We start from the raw sequence: 20,581 nt of genomic DNA, 5'->3' as shown, positions 1-20,581 counted from the left end.
GAGCTTTGTGTGCCGCCTTTCTCCTCCTGTATTTGGCAGGAAGCTTCCATCCTCTCAGCAGGCACTAGAGATCCTCTCCCTCCGCACTGATTCCATCAGGATTAGTGGGGAAATGGCACAAATCAATGCGCTGAGGAGTTGGCCTGTGTGTCGAGGACGCTGGGATTTGGAGGAGAGGAACCAATCCAGTGAGGTGGGGGTATTAGTTGTAATCTCTGGACGCAGTCGGTGCCAGACTTCCCCCTCGTCCCCACCCCCTTGCTCTCATTCCAAATCCTCACCTGGAGTGGAAACGCACAAAAGTGTCGCGAACCGGCTGCTCGGCGTTAATCTGCCGGGAATCCGCTGAAGCAAGGTGCATGTTTGATACTTGGTGTAATTAATAAATTACCTCTCCGCTGCTCTGTGAAATGGACTCAAAGAAATTAATTTAGTGGAATCAGTGATAGTGAAGTATGACAGGGGATTTCTGTGTATTCCAGCACGGCTGTCACTATGTGTGTAGAAAGAACTACTGCAACTGTCTGTAAGCATCGAGTGGTTCCAGTGATTTCAACCTAAATTGATAAAAATAAGTTTGTTTTGTTTGCATCCCTACATCAGAATTAGTTAGAATGATTGGTGTTGATGTTGTACTGATTATTACAGATCACAAGTGATCAAATCAGAATGTGTGAGGTCACACACAAAACTCAGACTATTTAGCAACGAATGACAATTAGAGCTATTGATTTTATCATAAAGGCAGCACTGAATGACTGTAAATTACATTTTTAGAGTAAAATTGTTAATTTCTATCATGAAATGCCTTCAGTTTTATTGTTCAATTTAATTGAATTTCATATCGTTTGCAAACCCAATTTATTAACCAAGTAAATAGCACTTCGACCTATGGTCAATTTTTAAAATGTGAATTGGAACCTGCAATGGTTTATTATTAAATCATAAACCTATTCATATAATATAATAAAACAGTTGTATTTTGCAGGTGATTCTGATTTCAGGAACGACTATACTTTTTGATTTTCACCCTATTAATGTCAATCCCAACCTGTCAGCTGGTTTCTATCATGACATGATCACAAAGCAGAATGTAGAGCAACATTTTTATAATGAATGTAAAATGAAAAACTACCACACATAGTTTTTTTCTTGTAGAGAAAGGAAAACAACAGATGCAGGTGTTCAGTATAAATACCTTATTGATTGTCCAGCTGAGACTGAGCACCGTGTGAACACTTGTTTCCATGATGAAGTTTTAGTATATATGCCTTATATACCTATGTTGTTGTTTTTTTTGTTTTGTTTTTTTAATTTGCTTTCTGTGAAAAATGACCTTACTGGTTGTTGAAGCTACAAGCTGGCACCATGTGTACATATAATGCAGCATCTTGTAGCCAAAAGGACAGAAGGGATATGTTGTCTAGTTTATTTTCTCAAAACTGGATGAATTGGATGTGTAAATTTTATAAAATGTGGTTTTGAGGACTAGGATGCAGGGAACCGTCCCAATCCTTTATTGATGGGCTGTTTGTTTATTGGTTGACACCAGTATTCATTGTTCTCTTTTAAGCTATTCTTTTATAATGTTTTAATTTAGTCAGTTTCTACCTGGAACAGTAAACAAAGTTACCAACATGTTTTTTCAGGTGACCATGACGACCAACGATTCATAGAGACGGTGTTGTGGGTGTCCCCAGGTGATGTGACCCGGTGTCATTTAGCTGTGATAGAAACTTCAATTGTTAAACTAGAACAGAACAGCTGACAGCGTCGCTATAATCTGGCATCAGAGTAGGGAAGATGTATAGTAGTTTTCCAAACTCATATGATGTTTGAAGTGAGACAACTGGTTTAGTTGAATTTAACAATGTTGACTCATTGGATGGAGCTAAATGAAACAGTCATCTTCATTGTGACGAACTCCCATCATGCCCCTCGTCAGTCTCATACACATGCAGCCCGTGCAGCGGCATAATGGAGTCTGAAAGTGGGAAGTGGATTTCGAGGTTCAGCGCTCTTCTGAGAGTCCGCCTATTCAGCACACAGCTTCTTAGCCATTAGCCAGGTGTGTGATTAAGGCAGGCGCTCCGCAGTCATGCTACTCTCTCTTTTCCCTCCCTCCTTTACCTTTGCACTCTCCCGTACTGCTGCTTTCAGCAGAAATTAGCTATATTAAGGCAGTGACTAATCGCCCCACGTTTTCCTTCCACTGCACTTGCTGGCTGGACTGAGCGGCTGTCTGGATCCATGGGTAATGCTAGCCTTATATGAAAGCCAGACCACCTCAATCAATAACCACCCATGGGCAAGGACGGAGATGGAGGAGAGGGGAAGGAGAACAGGATGCTGCCTAATTCAATAAAACAGACATTACCCGGAGCTCGCAACGCGCCAGGGCATGAGTAATCATGGACAAATTCATTTTAGAGCCCAGAAGCGCAGTATTGCTTTCAATTAGGGGCAGGGTTTAGAGCGAGTCGGGCACGTATGGTGTGAGCTGGTGTGAGGAAGGAGCTGCAGAGGAGGAGAACTTCAGATACAGCTCGGATCACGTTCTGTTGACACCGTCAATTTGCAGACCCAGGTCCTCTTTGGGCATTTAGCACAGCAGCCGTAATGCCTAACTAACCCTTTCAGTGGGAAACGCAGACGGTCGTCTGTCCACTGAAGGCTGTTGTTGTTTTCCAACTGGTGGTAAATAAGAGTCTAACAAGATGAGGCTGTTGGGATGCTGGTTAGAACAAGTCGGTGCTGAAATTAAATAAGAAACCAAAGAAATCCAAGAAGGAAACTGTTTCCCACTGATGCAGAGGAAAACACTGCAGGAGCAATTCAAGGATCTCATTCATTCATGGAAATATATTTATGGAATCATTTCAAACTGTTAACACTGTTAAGAATAAATCTTCTTAGAAACTAGTGAAATATGTTTGTATTTAATGAGTCAAATTTAATTATTTTAGTCAAAAGTATCTGCATATGGGAAACCAAACGTTGTTTATGAGATTTCTTAGAAACAGACGACAAGTAAGTACCAGTGATTCCTGTAACGCTACTGAGTAACGCGTTACTCTCATATGACCATTATTTTTTGTAACGCGTAATCTAGTCACATGGGTGGCCCGTTTTAAGCACTCCATTGGATGTGACATCGGACAGAGGCTCCCAGTTCACCTCCGAGCTTTGGAAAGGGGTGGCTAAGAGCCTGGGAGTGCAGCTACACCGAACCACAGCTTTCAACCCGCAAGCGAATGGACTGTGCGAGCGTTTCCACCGCACGATGAAGGCCGCTCTCCGAGCCACCCACATGGACAGAAACTGGATCGATCGGCTGCCGAGTGTCATGTTGGGCCTGCGTTCGGCCCCGAAGGAAGCTCTGCAGGCGTCGTTGGCCGAGCTGGTGTTTGCTCAGCCCTTGCGGGTCCCCGGAGAGTTCCTGCCAGAGCCTTCAGAACCCTGGATGGTTACAGCCAGGAAGCCAGTTTTCAAGGAGCCGGCCCGTAGGTTCGACCCAGTTCCAGCTCATCACTGTCTTCCCCGGTCCTATGTCCCAAAGAACCTCATGGCAGCTGAATATGTGTTCATCTAACATGATGCCCACCGTTCCCCACTGCAGCCTCCGTATGACGGCCCGTTTCATGTCCTGGAAGTGGGGCCGAAAAACTTTGTGGTGGAAATGGGGGTTAAACAGATCCGGGTTTCAGTGGACCGGCTGAAACCTACCCATGTCATGCCAGAGCAGCCAGTGGAGGTGGCGCAACCCCCGAGACATGGGCGTCCTCCCAAGCCATCAATGGCCGCAGGGTCCCCTGCATCTGCCTTAACCTCGGTACCAGTACCCTCACCTACTCCAGTGGTGGTGCAACATAGCCGTTATGGCCGAGTGCTGAGACCTCCGAATAGGACTTAAGTAACTTTTTTAATGACTTTGTGGTACCATTCTGAATGTTTGGGGGGGCCTGTGTGGTGCACCTTGAGGGAGGTTCTCTCATTCAGAGTGGAGTGGGTGTGTCGGTGACATGGGGGGGTGTTAAAGGAGGAAGGGCGGTGAAGTTACTTCTTCAAGTCACTGTGCGTTACAACTGCAAAAAATACCCGCAGGACGAGTTTCTTGTCTGTAAAGCCACTTTATTACTGAACAGAACCGCACTGCTCCTTCAGTCTCCTTAAAAAGGACATACACACAAACACAAACACACACACACACACACACGCACGCACGCACGCACGCACGCACACACACACACACACACACACACGCAGTCTCTGCACGCTCACCTGACCCGCCCCTTCTTGCTCTAACGTGTTCAGGTAACACAAAAGAATCAGAACCGACCAACATCATCATTAAACCTTAACATTGCACCAAGAACACAACTACAGAGATGTTACACTATTCTTTGTAATTTTCCTGAGAGAAAAGATATATTGGCAGGAAGCCAATCAATCAATCAAATACTTTCTTTGTCCCCGTGGGGCAATTAAAGGGTCGCATAGAGCAGGTAGGGCAAATAAATAAATAGATAAATAGTGCAGACTGCATCACCGGGTAAATAATTAACAGTAATAGTAAAAAACCGTGAATCAGAAATAAAGACAACAAAGAATGAAGGTCAAAGGTTAAATATGTATACATTTTTGGTTGTCATTTTCATGTTGAGACAGTGGGGGCTGTTGTCGGCCACTGCTGAAAGTAACTAAAAAGTTACTTGTAATCTAACTTAGTTACTTTAAATACAAATAATCAGTAAAGTAACTAAGTTACTTTTTAAAGGAGTAACTAGTAATAACTAATTACCCTTTTCAAGGTAATTGTGGCAACACTGGTCAGTACGACTCCTCATCTCCTGAAACTAGAAATAAAATTGCTAAATTTGCAAAAGGTTACTGTGGAAATATATATGTGAAATTAATGTTCTGCCTTGGTAGTAATCCTGACTTTGATTATTTATTTTAGAATTATTAACACATCAGATTTTGATCAACCTAGCACTGGAATATATCGATAGACATCTCTAAAAAAGCAATGCAGGTAAAATATCCCATCAAGGTATCAATGCTTCAAATTTGATTTCATTTCTAATCACTTAAAGGAGACATATCATGCTTTTAAATCCTTCCTTTTTACATATAAATCATACAGTTGTGGTCTATATAAAGTGGAACTGCAATGCTTGGGTCTGAATTCCTCATTATTAGAGCTCCACAGGCCCCTTTTCTACCCCTTTTCTGATGTGCTTCTGAGAGCAACTCGTTTTGGGGCGGTCTCTTCATACCCCGCCTCCTCTCCAGGTTGCAGAGGTGACACTCGGTTCAACGTCACCCTGTTCGGCCATCTTTGTAGTTTGATAGAACAGATACAATTATCTAGCAGCGCAGAAACTTTATATTCACTCATTATTTACAAAATGTCAACAACGGAAGATTTGTCCATCCAGCCATACATGTTGGAGCCAGAGTCGGACCCGGCGGAGCGAGATGAAAATGACGATGATGCAGAACAACGTCTTCATATAGATGTAACGCAATGGTGTGTTACTATATTTCCACTAACTTCTCCATCCATGCCCACTACTACAATACTGCCTGTATTACAACGACTATTTAACACAGAAGTTACATTATAATCTAAAACGAGCACACAGCGCTAACATATGAAGACGGTGCAACTGCTAATGCTAACAAAACAATGACAGGGACGTCTTATCATCACACTTTTTAGCGTTATATACAGCTTACCGAAGTGCTCTGTTCGTCGTCTCCATAGATAGAAGGAACTGACCGCTCAATCAGACGAAGTCTTTCGGCAAATCCTTCTTTATACTGGCGGAGGTTGCTGAAACAGTCGTCCTTAAAGTGCTTCGCGCACACAAAAATGACCTTACCCACAGATGTGGGTACATTTCTGTGAAAAATAAAACTCAACCAGGCACTTCGAAAAGGTTCTGATGCTGGGAGACGGTGTAACGAAGCTTGTGGGTTACTACATCCAACAACCGAACATTTCCACTTATCCTCTCGTAATTTCGGTTGGACTACAAAATCGCAGCGAGAAACCAAAATGGCGGATTGCTCGAAGTGTCGATGTCCTAATTTGGCAGTTCCGCCGGGAATACTGTGACGTAATAGTTCAAAAAACGTAATAGAGAATAGAAAAATCGAAACGGATCGCAAAATATGACCAAAACAGAATATAAAGATATCAACGGAGCACCTGAAGAGACTACTTTGAACTTTTCTGTACTTCTAAACACTCTAAATATACAACAACATGCATTTAAGGGCTAGAAAAGTGGATTTAGCATGATATGTCCCCTTTAAAATGAAGAAGTTAAAGCAACAGGATCAATTTCACTCCATGGCTTAAAGTGAGACTACACTACCAGTCAACATTTTTTTGTTTTGTTTTGTTGACAAATATTGAAAGGAAATCAAGCTGTTCACTCTCAGAAACCTGCCTTCTGGTTCTGTTGAAGCTTTGGGTCTGCCAGACCTCCTGCTGACCTCTTCCTGTCTCTGGATGGTGGAGGAAACTGGACTCACTTTGACTTTCTCTGAATTTCTCTGTTAGAAAGACCCACATTTTCTCTCTTTTGTACTGTTAATTGTATGACAGCAAAACTTGACTTTCTGCTTTACAATAATATTCAGCTGATCACAGTGTGCTCCAACCCTGCTTTAATGCAGACAGAGGAAGTTAGAAGTAATCAGAAAAGTTGGAACACCTGTAGGAAGTAGTAGCACCAACTTTCAAGACTGGATCAACCTCCATTGCCGAAGAACAAGTTAACACATTTAATTTTCCCTGAAAAAGTTCTGAACTCAATGTTGTTTTTCATTTTTGAGTAATCTTTTTTTAACCTCTGGCACCTTTGTACCATTTCAAGCTGATCATTTGACTTGAGCGATGAAAAACTGGTAGTGACTGGTAGCGTATGTGAAGAACCTTTTTCTTTCACAGAATCACATACAACTGATTTGAAGTGAACTACACTGCTTCAAAGTATTAGTACAGTGCAATACATCCATTAAATGTTCAACACCGAGTTAGTCATGTGGTCATTGGACCTGACCCACCTCAGCTGACAACACAAGCACAGGCAAAACATAGAATCTCTAAACAGGATTTAACCTCAACATACCCAAGGGGTCATATTATGCAAAATTCACTTTCTAATAGTTTTCCAACAGTACTAATCATCCCCACACCTGGACTGACGCCCCAGAAGTGAAGAAAGTCTGTCCTCTCTCTCCCTGGCTTGTTTCAGTTTTTAAAAAGTGTGTTGCTCCAACCAGCCAATCCGAAATCAAACCCTATATAGTGTCATCAGGGGTTTAGCCAATCAAGGTAGGCCCTCCCTTTGACCCTCCCACAATTAGACAGCTCTGCTCTGGCACATGGCACCACGAGAGGAAGTACTTCCTCCTCTTCCCAAGATGGGCATGTGTGGGCAGAGCCAGTCCAGCTCACACAGACACAGCAGATTCTGAATGCAGCTCCTATGATCCAATATTCAAATGGAGGAAAATCAAGGAAAAGCTGGATTTGGGGCAATAAACTTTGAATCCCTAACCCCAACCCTGTCCCAATCAGAGACCTTGAATCAGTGTGCTGCGAGCTACACCTGTGACACTCTGCTGTATTCAGCCATCAGAGATCGTCACATTATTAAACAGTTATGCAGATTTTCTCCTGTCCACCTTGGATGTAGCAGGGATTAAAGTGGACCAGAGAACAAAGAGGTAATTAGCATTCTGCAGTCACACTGACGACACTGTTCTAGTTGACACCGCCGTACAAACGAGACCTTCTCCAAATAGATGTTGCATGTACTTCACACAGAACATTTCCTGAGCTTGTCAGCTCTTTCTTCCTTTCTATAAAACTCTTTGACACGAGTGTAACACTCAGCATTAATGACTTCATTGTGTCTCCCAATGGAAAGGTTAGGCGAACTCCTGTAAGACGAAGCACGTGTGAAGGAAAAAAGCTGAAAGGATTCTTTGCTCTGGGTTGTAGCTCAGTTTCTGATGCGTTAGTGGTGATTGATACTTAATAAGGCAGAATCATCAGCCTTTTCTGAAACTGAGTGTCAAGAATGAATCAAACATAATGTTTTTCCACCTTCACTTATATTCACAGTGATTGTTATGTCTTTTAGTGCAGCGCCTGCCTGTCCCTCTTGGTAAGATTTGTTTTTTCAATAAATCCAATTGGCAGCTCCGAATTTAATGAAGACCATAAAGGCTCGATCTGGTGTTTGTCTTCTTTATTAGCACAGCGTTCCGTGTGGATAACTAAAGCATATGAAAGATTTCATATTATTTGCATAGACCAGAAGTACATATTGAAGGGGGGGAAAATGATAAATGTGCAGTCCTGGAAATTCTCGGACCACTGCACCTCTTCTGGACTTCAAGAAAGCTAAAAATCCAGAAGACCAGTAATATATCTGACTTCTGCAAGATGCCCAAATAATCCAGGAACATGTGGTGACACATTCTGCTCAATGACAGACTCAATGAGTGTGTGAGTCATGTTGAATTGTTGCTGAAACTCCTCCTGAATGCTTTTCATTGTAGTTTTGACAAAAATTACAGGTTTTATTTTATTGGTCAGCAGGTATTAATATAATCTGGTTACTTAACAGCAGGGCTGTAATATAAAGACTGTGAAGAGTCGTGGCCCTAGATGCTTAGATAATACTAAATCTTTACAGAAATTCAATGTTGTTCACAGTTTTGGACTAAAGAAAAACATCACATGGATTCCAGCTCTGAATAGGTTTATGATGTTACTGTTCATTATATTTTTAGTTTAAAATTTGCAAAAATAATCTGAATAATCAACCAAAGTTCAAAAACATATCAGTTCGACAATTTAAACATATAGCATGTAGCCAGGCTTTAATCCCACCCACTTTTACCATTTAATCCCACTCCATCCGCGCTTTAATCCATCTTCTACCAGGATTTTATCTAATTTCTACCAGGCTTTAATCCCTCTTCTACCAGGCTTTAATCCCACTTCTACCCGGCTTTAATCCCTCTTCTACCAGGCTTTAATCCCAACTATACCAGGCTTTAATCCCATTTTTACCAGGCTTTTATCTCTCTTCTACCCAACTTTAATCCCTCTTCTACCAGGATTTAATCCCAATTCTACCAAGGTTTAATCCCACTTTTACCAGGCTTTAATCCCGCTTCAACCCCACCAAATGGTGTTTAAGTTTATCTAGCATCTATTCAATACGTAATACATTACATTCTAAAACAGTCACAAATTTATACACTGACACATCACACTTTTATACAATTTCAGGAATATTGTTTATATATATATATATATATAAAAACATTAAATCTATGTTATTTTCATGGATTCTTTTAATCAAATATAAAAAGCATATTTCCCCCTCTTCATTTAAAAAGTCACTCAAGTCACAACATCCTAAACTATTCTACAACAAAAAGGTTTAATTTTCAGATTATCCAGTATTTCAATAAGTGAAAAGGAATAAATCAACCAAATGTACCTAAAACCTTCGTATGTGTCCTGATCATGATGATCATGTCTCTGACCCATCCATCCGCCCCGCCCTTCCATTCAGCCACACTTTGTGGACACCTTACTTGTTTTTGTTTTATTTGGATATTATATGAAAAAGCCTGTACATCTTGTAAATCTTTTTTCAAACATATATTGATGGTTTCACAGCATTTTCTCCTTTTAATCCCTTGAATTAAAAACATTAGAATTGTATTTTATTTTATTTTATTTTTTTAAGCACTTCATTAATCCCCATCGGGGGAATTCCATCCTGAATGACCCTTCGGTAGCAGCGGCACAGAGCAGCGCTCAGGGGGAATCTCAGCTGCATTTTACTCCTCCATCCTGTGTCTGTTTCTCCTCACCTCTTTTCTTTATTCTGCATTTCTGTCAAACTGGACTGTTTCCTCTTATCGTATCTAAAACATGTTCGTAATGGTGTGCTTTAAACCCTCAAGAACATGATGATGAAGTTGTGATCAGACGGGGATATTTTTGGATCTCATCCACTCTGACTCACGCTCATGCTGTTTCAGTGAGTGGGATTTAAGAGATGGATTCATGCATGCATTTTCTATAAAACGGAGCACAAAAAGAGCACGCTCACAAAAACACAAAACCTCCACCAACGCTTTTTCTTTTATTTTTTTCTCCTTATCTTTGAGTCTAACTGCTCTGGAGGCTGCATCTTATCAACCCCCTTTGGATCTAATTTCCTGACAAAATGCCATTAGGTTTTCCAACAAAAGCCGGACTGCATTTCTCAGGGTGGAGCCGTGACGCTGGAAGGCAGCGTCGGAGGCGTGGTTACCACTAAAAGAAACTGATGTATGGAGAGATTACAGGACTGTAATCAGTGGGAGCATCGCTCGGTTTGATTTCATTAGAAGTGAGCCACGTTCAGATTGAAAAAAGCCAGACACTCACAACGGGATAAATAGTTGTTGTTATCGGCAGGTGGAAACGTGTTACGACCTTAAAGAATCACAGAAGGACCCGAACACTTTTTGTATGTTCCAGGGAAAGAGTTCTTCATTGTGTATTGTTTGTGTCTCACCTGATCGTCTACCCTGGAACATTTAGAGAATAAGTGGATGGCTGGACGGACGGATGGATGGATGGATGGATGGATGGATGGATGGATGGATGGATGGATGGATGGATGGATGGATGGATGGATGGATGGTAATATAAGCCGACAAATGGATCTGTGTCCATATGGATGTATTGAAAAATTTGAAGTTGAAGGAATGGACAAATTGATCCTAAAAAATGGATGAATGGATGACAGACACTGCACATGACCGACGTATGTCAAATGCAGGGATGAATTTGAAGTGGATGAAATGAGTCACGTATGGAAGAATAGATGGATGATTGGATTTGTGCATTGTGTTGTGAGATGATCAATTTTGATTGGCACATGATAAATTGAAGTGAATTTATAAACCCTACTGACATAAATAGCGGATGATTCATTCATGGATTGTGGATGTGTGCTGATAAAAAGACGTGGATTATAAAGGGTGGCAGGTTTGGAGTGCAGGCAGCTGAATTTAGCATCTTGTAGCTGGAATATGTGCAGAATGTATTTCAATAAAACCAAACGATGTCTGCATATTGTTAGACTGTGAGTCGAAATACACCAGAGAAAATCTACGACTGTACAGGAGGAACATGCAAACTGCACATTGATTCAAAACAAGTCTATAAGGCCTAACCACCATGGGGTTCTCAGTTGTTTATTGAAATTCTCATTTATATTTTCCACAATATTTGTAAAACTTTTAGGTTTTAATCTGAAGTTTCAGTCTATGAATAAAAATATAAGTGAGAAAATAATGATTCCATTGTTACACTCAAACAGAATAGAGTTTCCCTATCATAAAGTCAATGTTAAAAAGAAACTTTAAATTAAGAGTATTGGAAATACTGTATGGGTCCGACAAAATCTCAACAGTTCAGCTGCACATGAAGAAACTGGGTTTTTAGAAAACTTTCCAACAGAGTTCATTTAAAACTCCTAGGTTCATTCTGAAGAAACGATGGTCAGATTTGTCTTGCGTTCATTCACTTCACGTAATACAGATAAGTCCTTGATTTTTGAGTGTTTCGCATAGTGCTGCGTGTCTTCGAGCTGATACATTAAAAACGGTTTGATCCGCCACACAGCTCTCATAGACACAGAACATTCATATATCATATACAATATATCCATTCGGTGTGCTTATACATCCTGGTACTGACCTCTACTTTATTCAAATTCACTGCCAGCTTCAAAAGCTAATGGCCTGTAGCAGCAGGCTGAGATTCCTCACGTTGCATCATTTCTCCCTGAACAGTCGAAGTATAATTCAGTTTGTGACATTGCCACAGAGCCAATAGAAGTCTACATTTCTTTATGTGTAAAATGGGGGTTATCCGTCATAAATGATGCATTTAGTTTCCCAATGGTCTGATGCAGAGATAAAGCAGGCCTGTGCAGACGGAACACTTCCTCCTCTGTATCTCCTCCTCTTCACTACTTGCAGACGGTTTCCTCGTTCCTCACATGTGCTCAGGATGGATTCGCTCAAAGGAGCACCGAGACGCACATATTAACTGTTTTCAACAGACTCTCTGCAAACTGTTTTAAAGTGGGTTAGAAACACGAAAAAAGTTCTCAGAGTGAAAACTTTCTCTCACTTCTTTTAACTCTCACATAAAATCTGGATTCCAAGGTATGAAAACGTGTGGCTGAAAAATCCTTATGAATCGTGCGGTGGAGGCTGTGTGCTGTGATAGAAGTTAGTACGTTCACCAGATAATCTTCTCTGACTTAAGCTCATAACACTACCAGCTGTAAAAAACAATTCATACTCCAGTAGAAGGACGAAGAAACTTCTGACAGGAACAAGTGACTTGATTTCTTCGCTCCGATCTGTCGGTTGGAAGAAATTTCACCAAAGCTCTTCATCCAGGGTGAAGTTCGTTCTGCTGTGTGCTCTGCAACTCCTTGTGGATTGGTCCAATTTTTCTTGTTTACTTCCGCATTCCACTGGCTTGCAAGCCAAAATGGACGCCACGTCCCTCACCTTTTCTTCTTCATTTGCTCGGCTGTCTCAATACCAAATCTTCCTCGCCAACCTCAGACCGTTTTTCTACCTCCTCCTCCTTCTTCATCCACTCACACTTCTCTTTCCGCCATTGTTAATGCAGCGGTCCACTAGAGCGCTTTTTTCCCCTGCATGCAAACGCACTGCATCTGAAAATCGCACGCTTTGTTAGCGGTGTCCTTCCATTGTGAGTCCGCGATACTTTTATACAGGACAGGGCAGCGTGCAGCGTCTATTACACACTGCTGTGTGCCACACACACACTACAGCTCGCTAATGAGTCTATCAGTCATATTTTAGTCACATTTATCATGTAGCCTTGTTACTGTGTGAGCCCCAAAACTCTTTAGCATGTCGCCTCACTACTGTGTGAGGCCATAAACTCTTTTGCATGTAGCATGTAGCCTGACTACTGTGTGAGGCCATAAACTCTTTAGCATGTAGCCTTGCTACTGTGTGAGCCCCAAAAATCTTTAGCATTTAGCATGTAGCCTTGCTACTGTGTGAGCCCTGAAACACTTTAGCATGTAGCATGTAGCCTTACTACTGTGAGAGCTCTTAAACTCTATAGCATGTAGCCTTGCTACTCTTTGAGCCCCAAAAGTCTTTAGCATGTAGCATGTAGCCTTGCTACTGAGTGAGCCCCAAATTTCTTTAGCATGTAGCATGTAGCACAGCTCAGAGCTACCTGCTCTTTGATTGGACAAATGCGTCTTAGGGTCTTTCTGATCCTGCACTTAAAACCAGACCAACATGGCGGCTCGGTCACAAACTTTCTCTGTTATTACTCAAACAGTTCAGTGAAATGTATTTCTGAAAATATTTGATGTGAGAAATAAGCTGGGCAGTTGAAAAGTTAAAAGTGTGTCTGTGGTGAGTGGGCGTGGCCTCTGAGTTCACACAGCTACTACTCGGAATATGAAATGTCCTGACGAAGACAAAGCAACATCAGGAAATGAACTTTGTTCTTCTTACTTTTGGACTATGAATCGGCCTTAATATGATTACTGTTGACTGGGTTTTACACATCAGGGAGAATATGACTGCCCTTTTCACTGGAATTAGCAATAGATAGTACATTTCCTACATTTTCTGTCTCGTCTGTATGACAACAGCTCGTATGGATCAACCAGTTTCCACTGAGCTGCCTGAAGGCACTGCTGCAGAGGAAAATAAACATAAAGGCCATTTAAAAGTTATAGTACAATTAGAGAAGCTTGTCTATTGTGTCAATGGTACAAGTACGAGACTATGGAAGTGTGATTATGGCCTGTTAATAAGAAAATAATGCAGCAATTGTAGGACATGTAAGACAAGTAAGACAAACGGTCTCTATGAATGTCAAGTCAAAGTGTGTCTCTGTCTCATCAGTTCAGAGAAAACAGTGTGCGGATCTGTGGCGGGATGTGTAGCAGTCTTCTTGTAGGTTGTATCCGCTGTGAGCTGAGTGTTGAGATGAGATGAAACGGGGTCGCAGTGGCAGAGCAGGATTCCACTGACAGAAGACAGCACTTCAAATAAAGCCATGTTGAGTTTTGTAATGTCTATAGTGATCTCCAGGAGGCTGCTGAACATCAAATGATCCCAGTGGTGAAACACAGTCTGGTGCTAAAACCATGAAATTCACTTTTAAAAAGATCTATTAGCACAGCAGCCATCTGCACAACCAGCACGTCCGACGTGACACGAGGGCAGTTAGCGGAGCCACAGCAGATTATCTCTTCAAGCTTTACCGTGAAGCCAAACTGAGGCGCACACACCTGCTCTCACCAACATCCAACAGAATGAATCAGTATGAAGATAAACAGCAACGACCAGGTCTGCTAGAGGTTCAAGGAAGTTCCTGATCTTTGACATGTGATAATCTATAATCTGTAGTGAAAGCAGAGAGAAGATTTCATTATTTAGGTAATTAAATTCAACAAAAACAATTATATTACAGTGACTTCAGAGCTTTCATTTCAACAAAAATGGCTGAATATGATTATTTGCAACAAAAAACAAAGAAGAAGTAGAGCTGTTGAGTTAGGTGTCCGAAGCCTGTCTACCTTCATCGTCACTCTACCTCAGCATCAGACGCTGAGCCGGACGGTCAACCCTCTCACAGTGCATCAACTGTGACACCGACAACTCAGCAGTCAGGATGTCCAGAAAACGGACTAAACAGATTTCTCTCAGTAAACGTGTGAACAAACGTCCTCCTACACTTGATGGAAACACTTTGATTTCTGTTGAATCAATAGTGAAACTGAATGATGAAGTTACATCAAATATAGTTTCACTTCTATTTCACCATTATTTCTTATCATAATTCTTTTTATCTTTAGACCTAAATTTCCTCAACCACAAATCCACACAGGAAAAATGTCAAAATTAGGATCCAGTTTTAGTTGTTGATGTACATCTCTAATTCAGTGTCAATACCTTTCTGAAGGAAATTCATCTTTAGACTCAGACAAACACGTATTTTCAGCATTTAAATTTCTCGTAACGTCCCTGGGTTTGTTGACATCTTATTGTCAATTGAAACTCCCAAACTTTCTTAAGGCATTGTGTCTCAAGATCCCAGGAGATCTCGATTTGCACTGGAAAAATGATCAACGATCCGTTTTACAACATTTCAGATTTTTCTCGTGGCTTGAAGACTCTTTCTTTGAGAAAGTCTGGCTTTTTTTCAGGTTGAATTGGCCAAATGTGGATATTTAGATATTGTTTGATATCCCAGAAACCCTTGCGGCAGGTTTCCCAAGATGACGTCAGTTAAGCAAAACATAAACATGATGATTAAAACTTCCGGTTTGTTTGTAAACATATCCACTTTAGTGTGATCGATTTAGGAAAGTGCGATTTGGAAATGAGTGGAATTGAGTGGTGATGGTTTTGTTTTCATGTTTTCGTTTATTCTCTGGGCAGAGGTGAGACCTTTTATGGGAAGTATATTTTGAAGAATTTTTTCTGGTAGAGTAACTGTAAGTGAGATTTTTTGGAGGTGGGTGCCCCCTGGGCAGCGTTCTGCCCCGGGTGCACCCGGCAGCTTCAGCCCTGATCTCTGAACAAACAGTTTGGTGTTAAAGTGGCGGCTGGGTGACATTTCAGCCTCCCGATATCTCTCTCTGCCAGCTCCTGCACAAAGTGACCAACGCTCCAATACTCCGGCCTCAGGCACTCACTCTGGACATCTACTGTCAAAACTCACACACACACACACACACACACACACACACACACACACACACACACACACACACACACACACACACACACACACACACACACACACACACACACACACACACACACACACACACACACACACACACACACACACACACACACCTGCTTTGTCATGACTTATCTGAGGACTTCAGAAGTTGTGTGATCTCTGTAGGCTGCAGAGGGTCACCTGAAGTGATTTCCAGTACAAGTTCAGCATTAGGAACTAAATATAGAACTATTTCTACATCTAACTTTACAAAAGGTCACAACGTGGCCCTGCAGTGGAGGCATTTCTGAAGCTTTTCTGTGAGCAATGTTTAACCGTGGTGCAGATAACTCGCTGCTGTCCGCTTTCATTCCAGACAAAGTGATTCTGAAATGTTATTTTCTCCCAGCTTCACTTCACTCCACCCTTCAAGTAATGAGACTGTTGCCTGTCTTGTTTCGGTCAGGTATATACGGGCCAGACGAGGGCTGGGCGTCCGCCTACCCGGAGTGTCGGGAGAGAAACCAGTCGCCAATCAACATCTTGGACCAGGATACGAAAATATCTACAGAGTATCAAGAGCTGACTCTGGAGGGCTTCGATGCAGAATCCTCTAACAAGACATCTATGAAGAACACTGGGAAGACAGGTATGGTGGCGAGAGCTCTTCTCCTGTTGCTGACTGTCAGCCTGGGTTCAATGGAAAACGACACTTTAGCAGTTTTTACGGAGTGTGTCAGTATCTAGTCCTATATAGCAAAGCTGTGGTGATGGTCACGTCTGGTCTGTGGGCGCATACAAGTTATTTTCAAAAGAACTGTCCATCCAAAACCAAAAGCAAAGCTTGACTACTTCCACTCAGGCACGGTGGAGTTTTACTCCGAGGTGCAGCGAGCACAATGTACCTACCGTACTTCTTCCGCCGCACACTGGGGGGCAGAAGGGAGCCAATGGCCATTACTCAGAACTTTAATTTACTGTTTTAAATACTGTAGTGATAGAATCTCCTGCTACTGTTGCATCTCTCAGACTGAATGCAGGATGAGTGGCTCATTGCACCCTCTGCTGGTACAAACTGGTATTTAAGATCCGAGCACAAAGACTGTGGGATTATATTGGAACCGCTCAGAAATTCTTTTAAATTCTCCTGACAAAACAAACACATTTTTGAGGACCTAAATGCACTGGAATAGTTACCAAACTTAGCACACGCATCAGACCAGGCAAAAAAATAATAATTGTATTTAGGGGAAAATACACATGTGAGTGGCATCATGGCTAAACAGCGCCACCTGCAACATTATGCCACTACATCACGTTTGATACAGATGTGTTGCACACCAAGACTCACAAAAAAGTCTGAGGTACACATTCCAAAAACTTAACAGGTAGGTGGCTATTTCCAAAAAAATTGTGTCAATCTTGGCCCAAATTTTCCCATTTTCTAGAGCGAATTCATCCTCCAATTCCAAATGACCTTAAATTTGGCTAGTTGATAGGAAAGGGATGGTTGAGTAACAGTTAATAAAATGTTCCACAAAAGTCTGAGCGCCCTGGCCATGCCACAGTGTTTGCCGTTTCGCCATGAAACAAAAAGTGCAGTGTATATAGCCTGAACGTGCTCAACTCAGCCTTAAAAGTCACATGATCACAGTCCTGCCCTGATCAATCCCATTGACGAATATACAATCACAGAGAGGGCGCCACCTGGTCAATGGACAGGAAGTGCTGCTCCACTCAGCCTGAAACTTTACATGCATGATTACAGTCAGCCCTCATCACATCCATAGGCCAAAATACACTGTTAGTCGCAGCGCCAACTGAGGGACATGCTTCCAGTCCAGCATGGATGCGGGGACCCATTCAACGCTGCTTTATTATGATTCCACATTTTTCCACGTGTGACTAGCTTGTTAACTTTTATTGTTCCATGACAAATGATGAAAAAGAATAAATACTGTGTTTTAAACACAATGTAAGTAACTCTTTATGGCCAACAATGCATTACTGGAAGAAGTTGCCCATGCTTTATGGCCAGATGTGTTCGGGGCCTGTGCCGTTGTGCACAGACTGAAAAGCTGAAGTTTGACACCTCTAATAACCCCAGCTCATATCGGCAGATGTCTGAACGCCAAACATCTGTTGCATCACGTTCCTGCACACTGTTATAAAACAAGACAGGTGCAATATGCAGCCAGTCATCTCTGATGAAGAGCGCACGTCCCGTTTCCATTCAGACATGCTCCATCCGTATTAGTACAAGTGCGGTGGCAGGTGTCAGTGTGCGTCGGATTCAGCGGCAGACCATCTGCATTCGCCTCTCCTGGCATGTCGAGGACCTTCCTTGTCAGCCACAGGTATTTTTCACCGTTCCCGGCTGTCACGAAGATGGATGATCCTCTCCCCCCTCGCCGGCGAAATGGAGTTGAAAGGCTTGTGAGGCCACAGGTGGTTGTCGTCGCCGTCGACAGCATTTTGAATGGCGTGCAGAGCGCAGCTGTGTGTTCAGGAGCAGAGCTTCATTTCCTCAATGTGTCATGTGACCACAGGTTTCAATGAACTGTCTCCAGCCAGACTGTAACCTGAAATATATCAGAATGAAGACTATGATCGATTAATGAGATATGACAATCAAATAATTACAATAGTTGTGTCTCATAATAATATGTTATATCATCTGATCGATCTGAAGAATTGAATGTAGAAAATATATTGAGTCAGACAGTTTGTCTCTTTTTCAAAATTACATTTCTTCATCAGTTTGATACAAGCAATAGGTTGCAAAACAGTTGGTGGATAATGCAACTCCTTGAGGGTAATGATGGCAACAAAAGCATGCTGATTAAAAAAAAACTGGAAAAAGCTTCAGAGAAATCTCAACAAGGAAAGAGACTGAAATCATTATTGATTAGAAACTGTTGTGTGTGAAGCTTCAGCCCCAAATGCAGAGGTCTGCAACCTGCGGCTCCAGGGCCAAATGGGGCTCTTCAGCCCTTCTATAGTTATACGCCAGTACATGATTGATCTTAATTTCATTTTGTTCACACGACACATTCATTTTTAAAGTCTCTATCACTCAGATGAAAAGAGCTTTAAAAAAGACACAATAAGTAAAATGGTTAAAATGAGAACAAGCTAAAACCACAAGAAACCACAATTTCTAAAAGAGAACAACACGCACACTGCTTTAAAAAAAAAAAAAGAGCCAAAATGGTTTAAACAGTTAAATGTTTTATAATAGAGTCTCAGAAATGTGAAAAAAAAGGGCTGAAACTGCTCAAAATAGATCAAAACAGCTAAAAATGTAATGAAATGTTCACCATCCTAAACTGGAATTGAAAGTTTATATAAGCAACATAAGATACAATTTTTGAACATGTTTCAAAACTCGATTAAACATTCTAAGCTGTGTTCGCTTTGTTTTAAAGGTGAAACGTGTTTTGCGGCGCCAGTAAAATTTGATGAGGGGAAAAGTGACAAAAAGTCTGCAGACCCCTGCCCAAATGTAAAGAACAATAAAGTCAGAAATTGGCCTTGAGCTGGTTTACGATGGACTGAGGTGAAAGAGCTTCCTGATTTCTCTTGGAGGTACAGGACACGAAGCCGTCCAGGCTGAACAAGAGAGGAAGCATCCAGCTTGTAATAAGTGCAAAGTCTCCATCTGTGGTGGTGCGGTGGTGTGGTGGTGTGGCGGTGCGTTAGTGCACATGGCATGTGTGAGGGCTCAACCACAACTACAAGATTTCAAGCAACATATGCTGTCATCCTTTTACAGCCGGGCTCTTCTTTCATCCAGAAAGTTTTATTTCCGACCACATTCTGCATATAGACTCCAGCAGCATGGGGGAATAAATCCAGGTGCTAAACTACACTGTTAATGGTTAATGATCATCAAATCAGTTTTCTTTATAATTTACACATTTTACAACCTGAGCCATACATTTGTGAGGAAGACAGCCAGTCAAAGGAACCACACATTCACCCGCAGTCTCTTGTTATGCGGCGGTGCAGACAGAATCAGAGCTGGGACGGGCTGTATATGCGTCTGGCAATCCGACCGTAACCACAGAATGCAGGCTGCTTTTTATAGGAAGTGGTAGAATGAAATGAGGAGCGAGCGTAATACAAGAGGCTAACGCGGCATGAAATACAGATTCTTGTGAGCGGCGCGAGGCAGCCGCTCCAAATGAATAGCATGTTTCTGGTTGTGACGGCGCTTGGATGGTAGTAAATATAACTACACGCCAAACAGGAAGGAACTAACTGCTAAACTTATCTGAAGGGGGCTGATTTAGATTTCGAGGTATTGGAGTGTACATAAGCATTACCAGCAGCTCACAGGATCCCACATAATGTAATAAGCTGACTGCCAGGACACTGGCTCAGGACATCTTTAGCCCTGCTGCTGGTAAGGCCTATTTATAGCAGAAATCAGCCGTCATTATTTGTTCCTTTCCAGTTTCTCCAGCTATTTCAAATAATCTGATGGGAGCGGGTATGGAGGTACAGTTCATCCGAGATGCCATGGTGCGCACATTCTCAGATACCAGTTTTTTTTTTTTTTTTAAACACTCTAAAACTATTGACAGTGCTGGTTTAACCCATGGACTTATTGAATTATCACAGTCTGGCTTCTGAAATGACTTTAACTAAAAACATTTCCAAGATTTTGTGTTAATAGAGAAGGTATAGTACGAGGCTGCACGATATTAGGAAAACATGAGATAATGT

General features: G+C 41.8%; 1 protein-coding gene across 1 annotated transcript in view; it reads left to right on the top strand.

Annotated features, from left to right (window-relative positions):
• Positions 1-20,581, top strand: part of LOC308108950 (receptor-type tyrosine-protein phosphatase gamma-like) — a gene marked incomplete at its 5' end in the record, with an annotated part of 501,371 nt that overhangs the window by 279,985 nt on the left and 200,805 nt on the right. Inside the window, one exon of the mRNA XM_080462281.1 lies at positions 16,317-16,499. Coding sequence (XP_080318407.1) covers positions 16,317-16,499 — 183 coding nt within the window. The remainder of the gene's footprint in view (positions 1-16,316; positions 16,500-20,581) is intronic.

Source organism: Lipophrys pholis (assembly GCF_963383615.2).
Source record: "Lipophrys pholis genome assembly, chromosome: 4".
Lineage (NCBI taxonomy): Eukaryota > Metazoa > Chordata > Actinopteri > Blenniiformes > Blenniidae > Lipophrys > Lipophrys pholis.
This window is presented reverse-complemented; position numbering and strand designations above follow the sequence as displayed.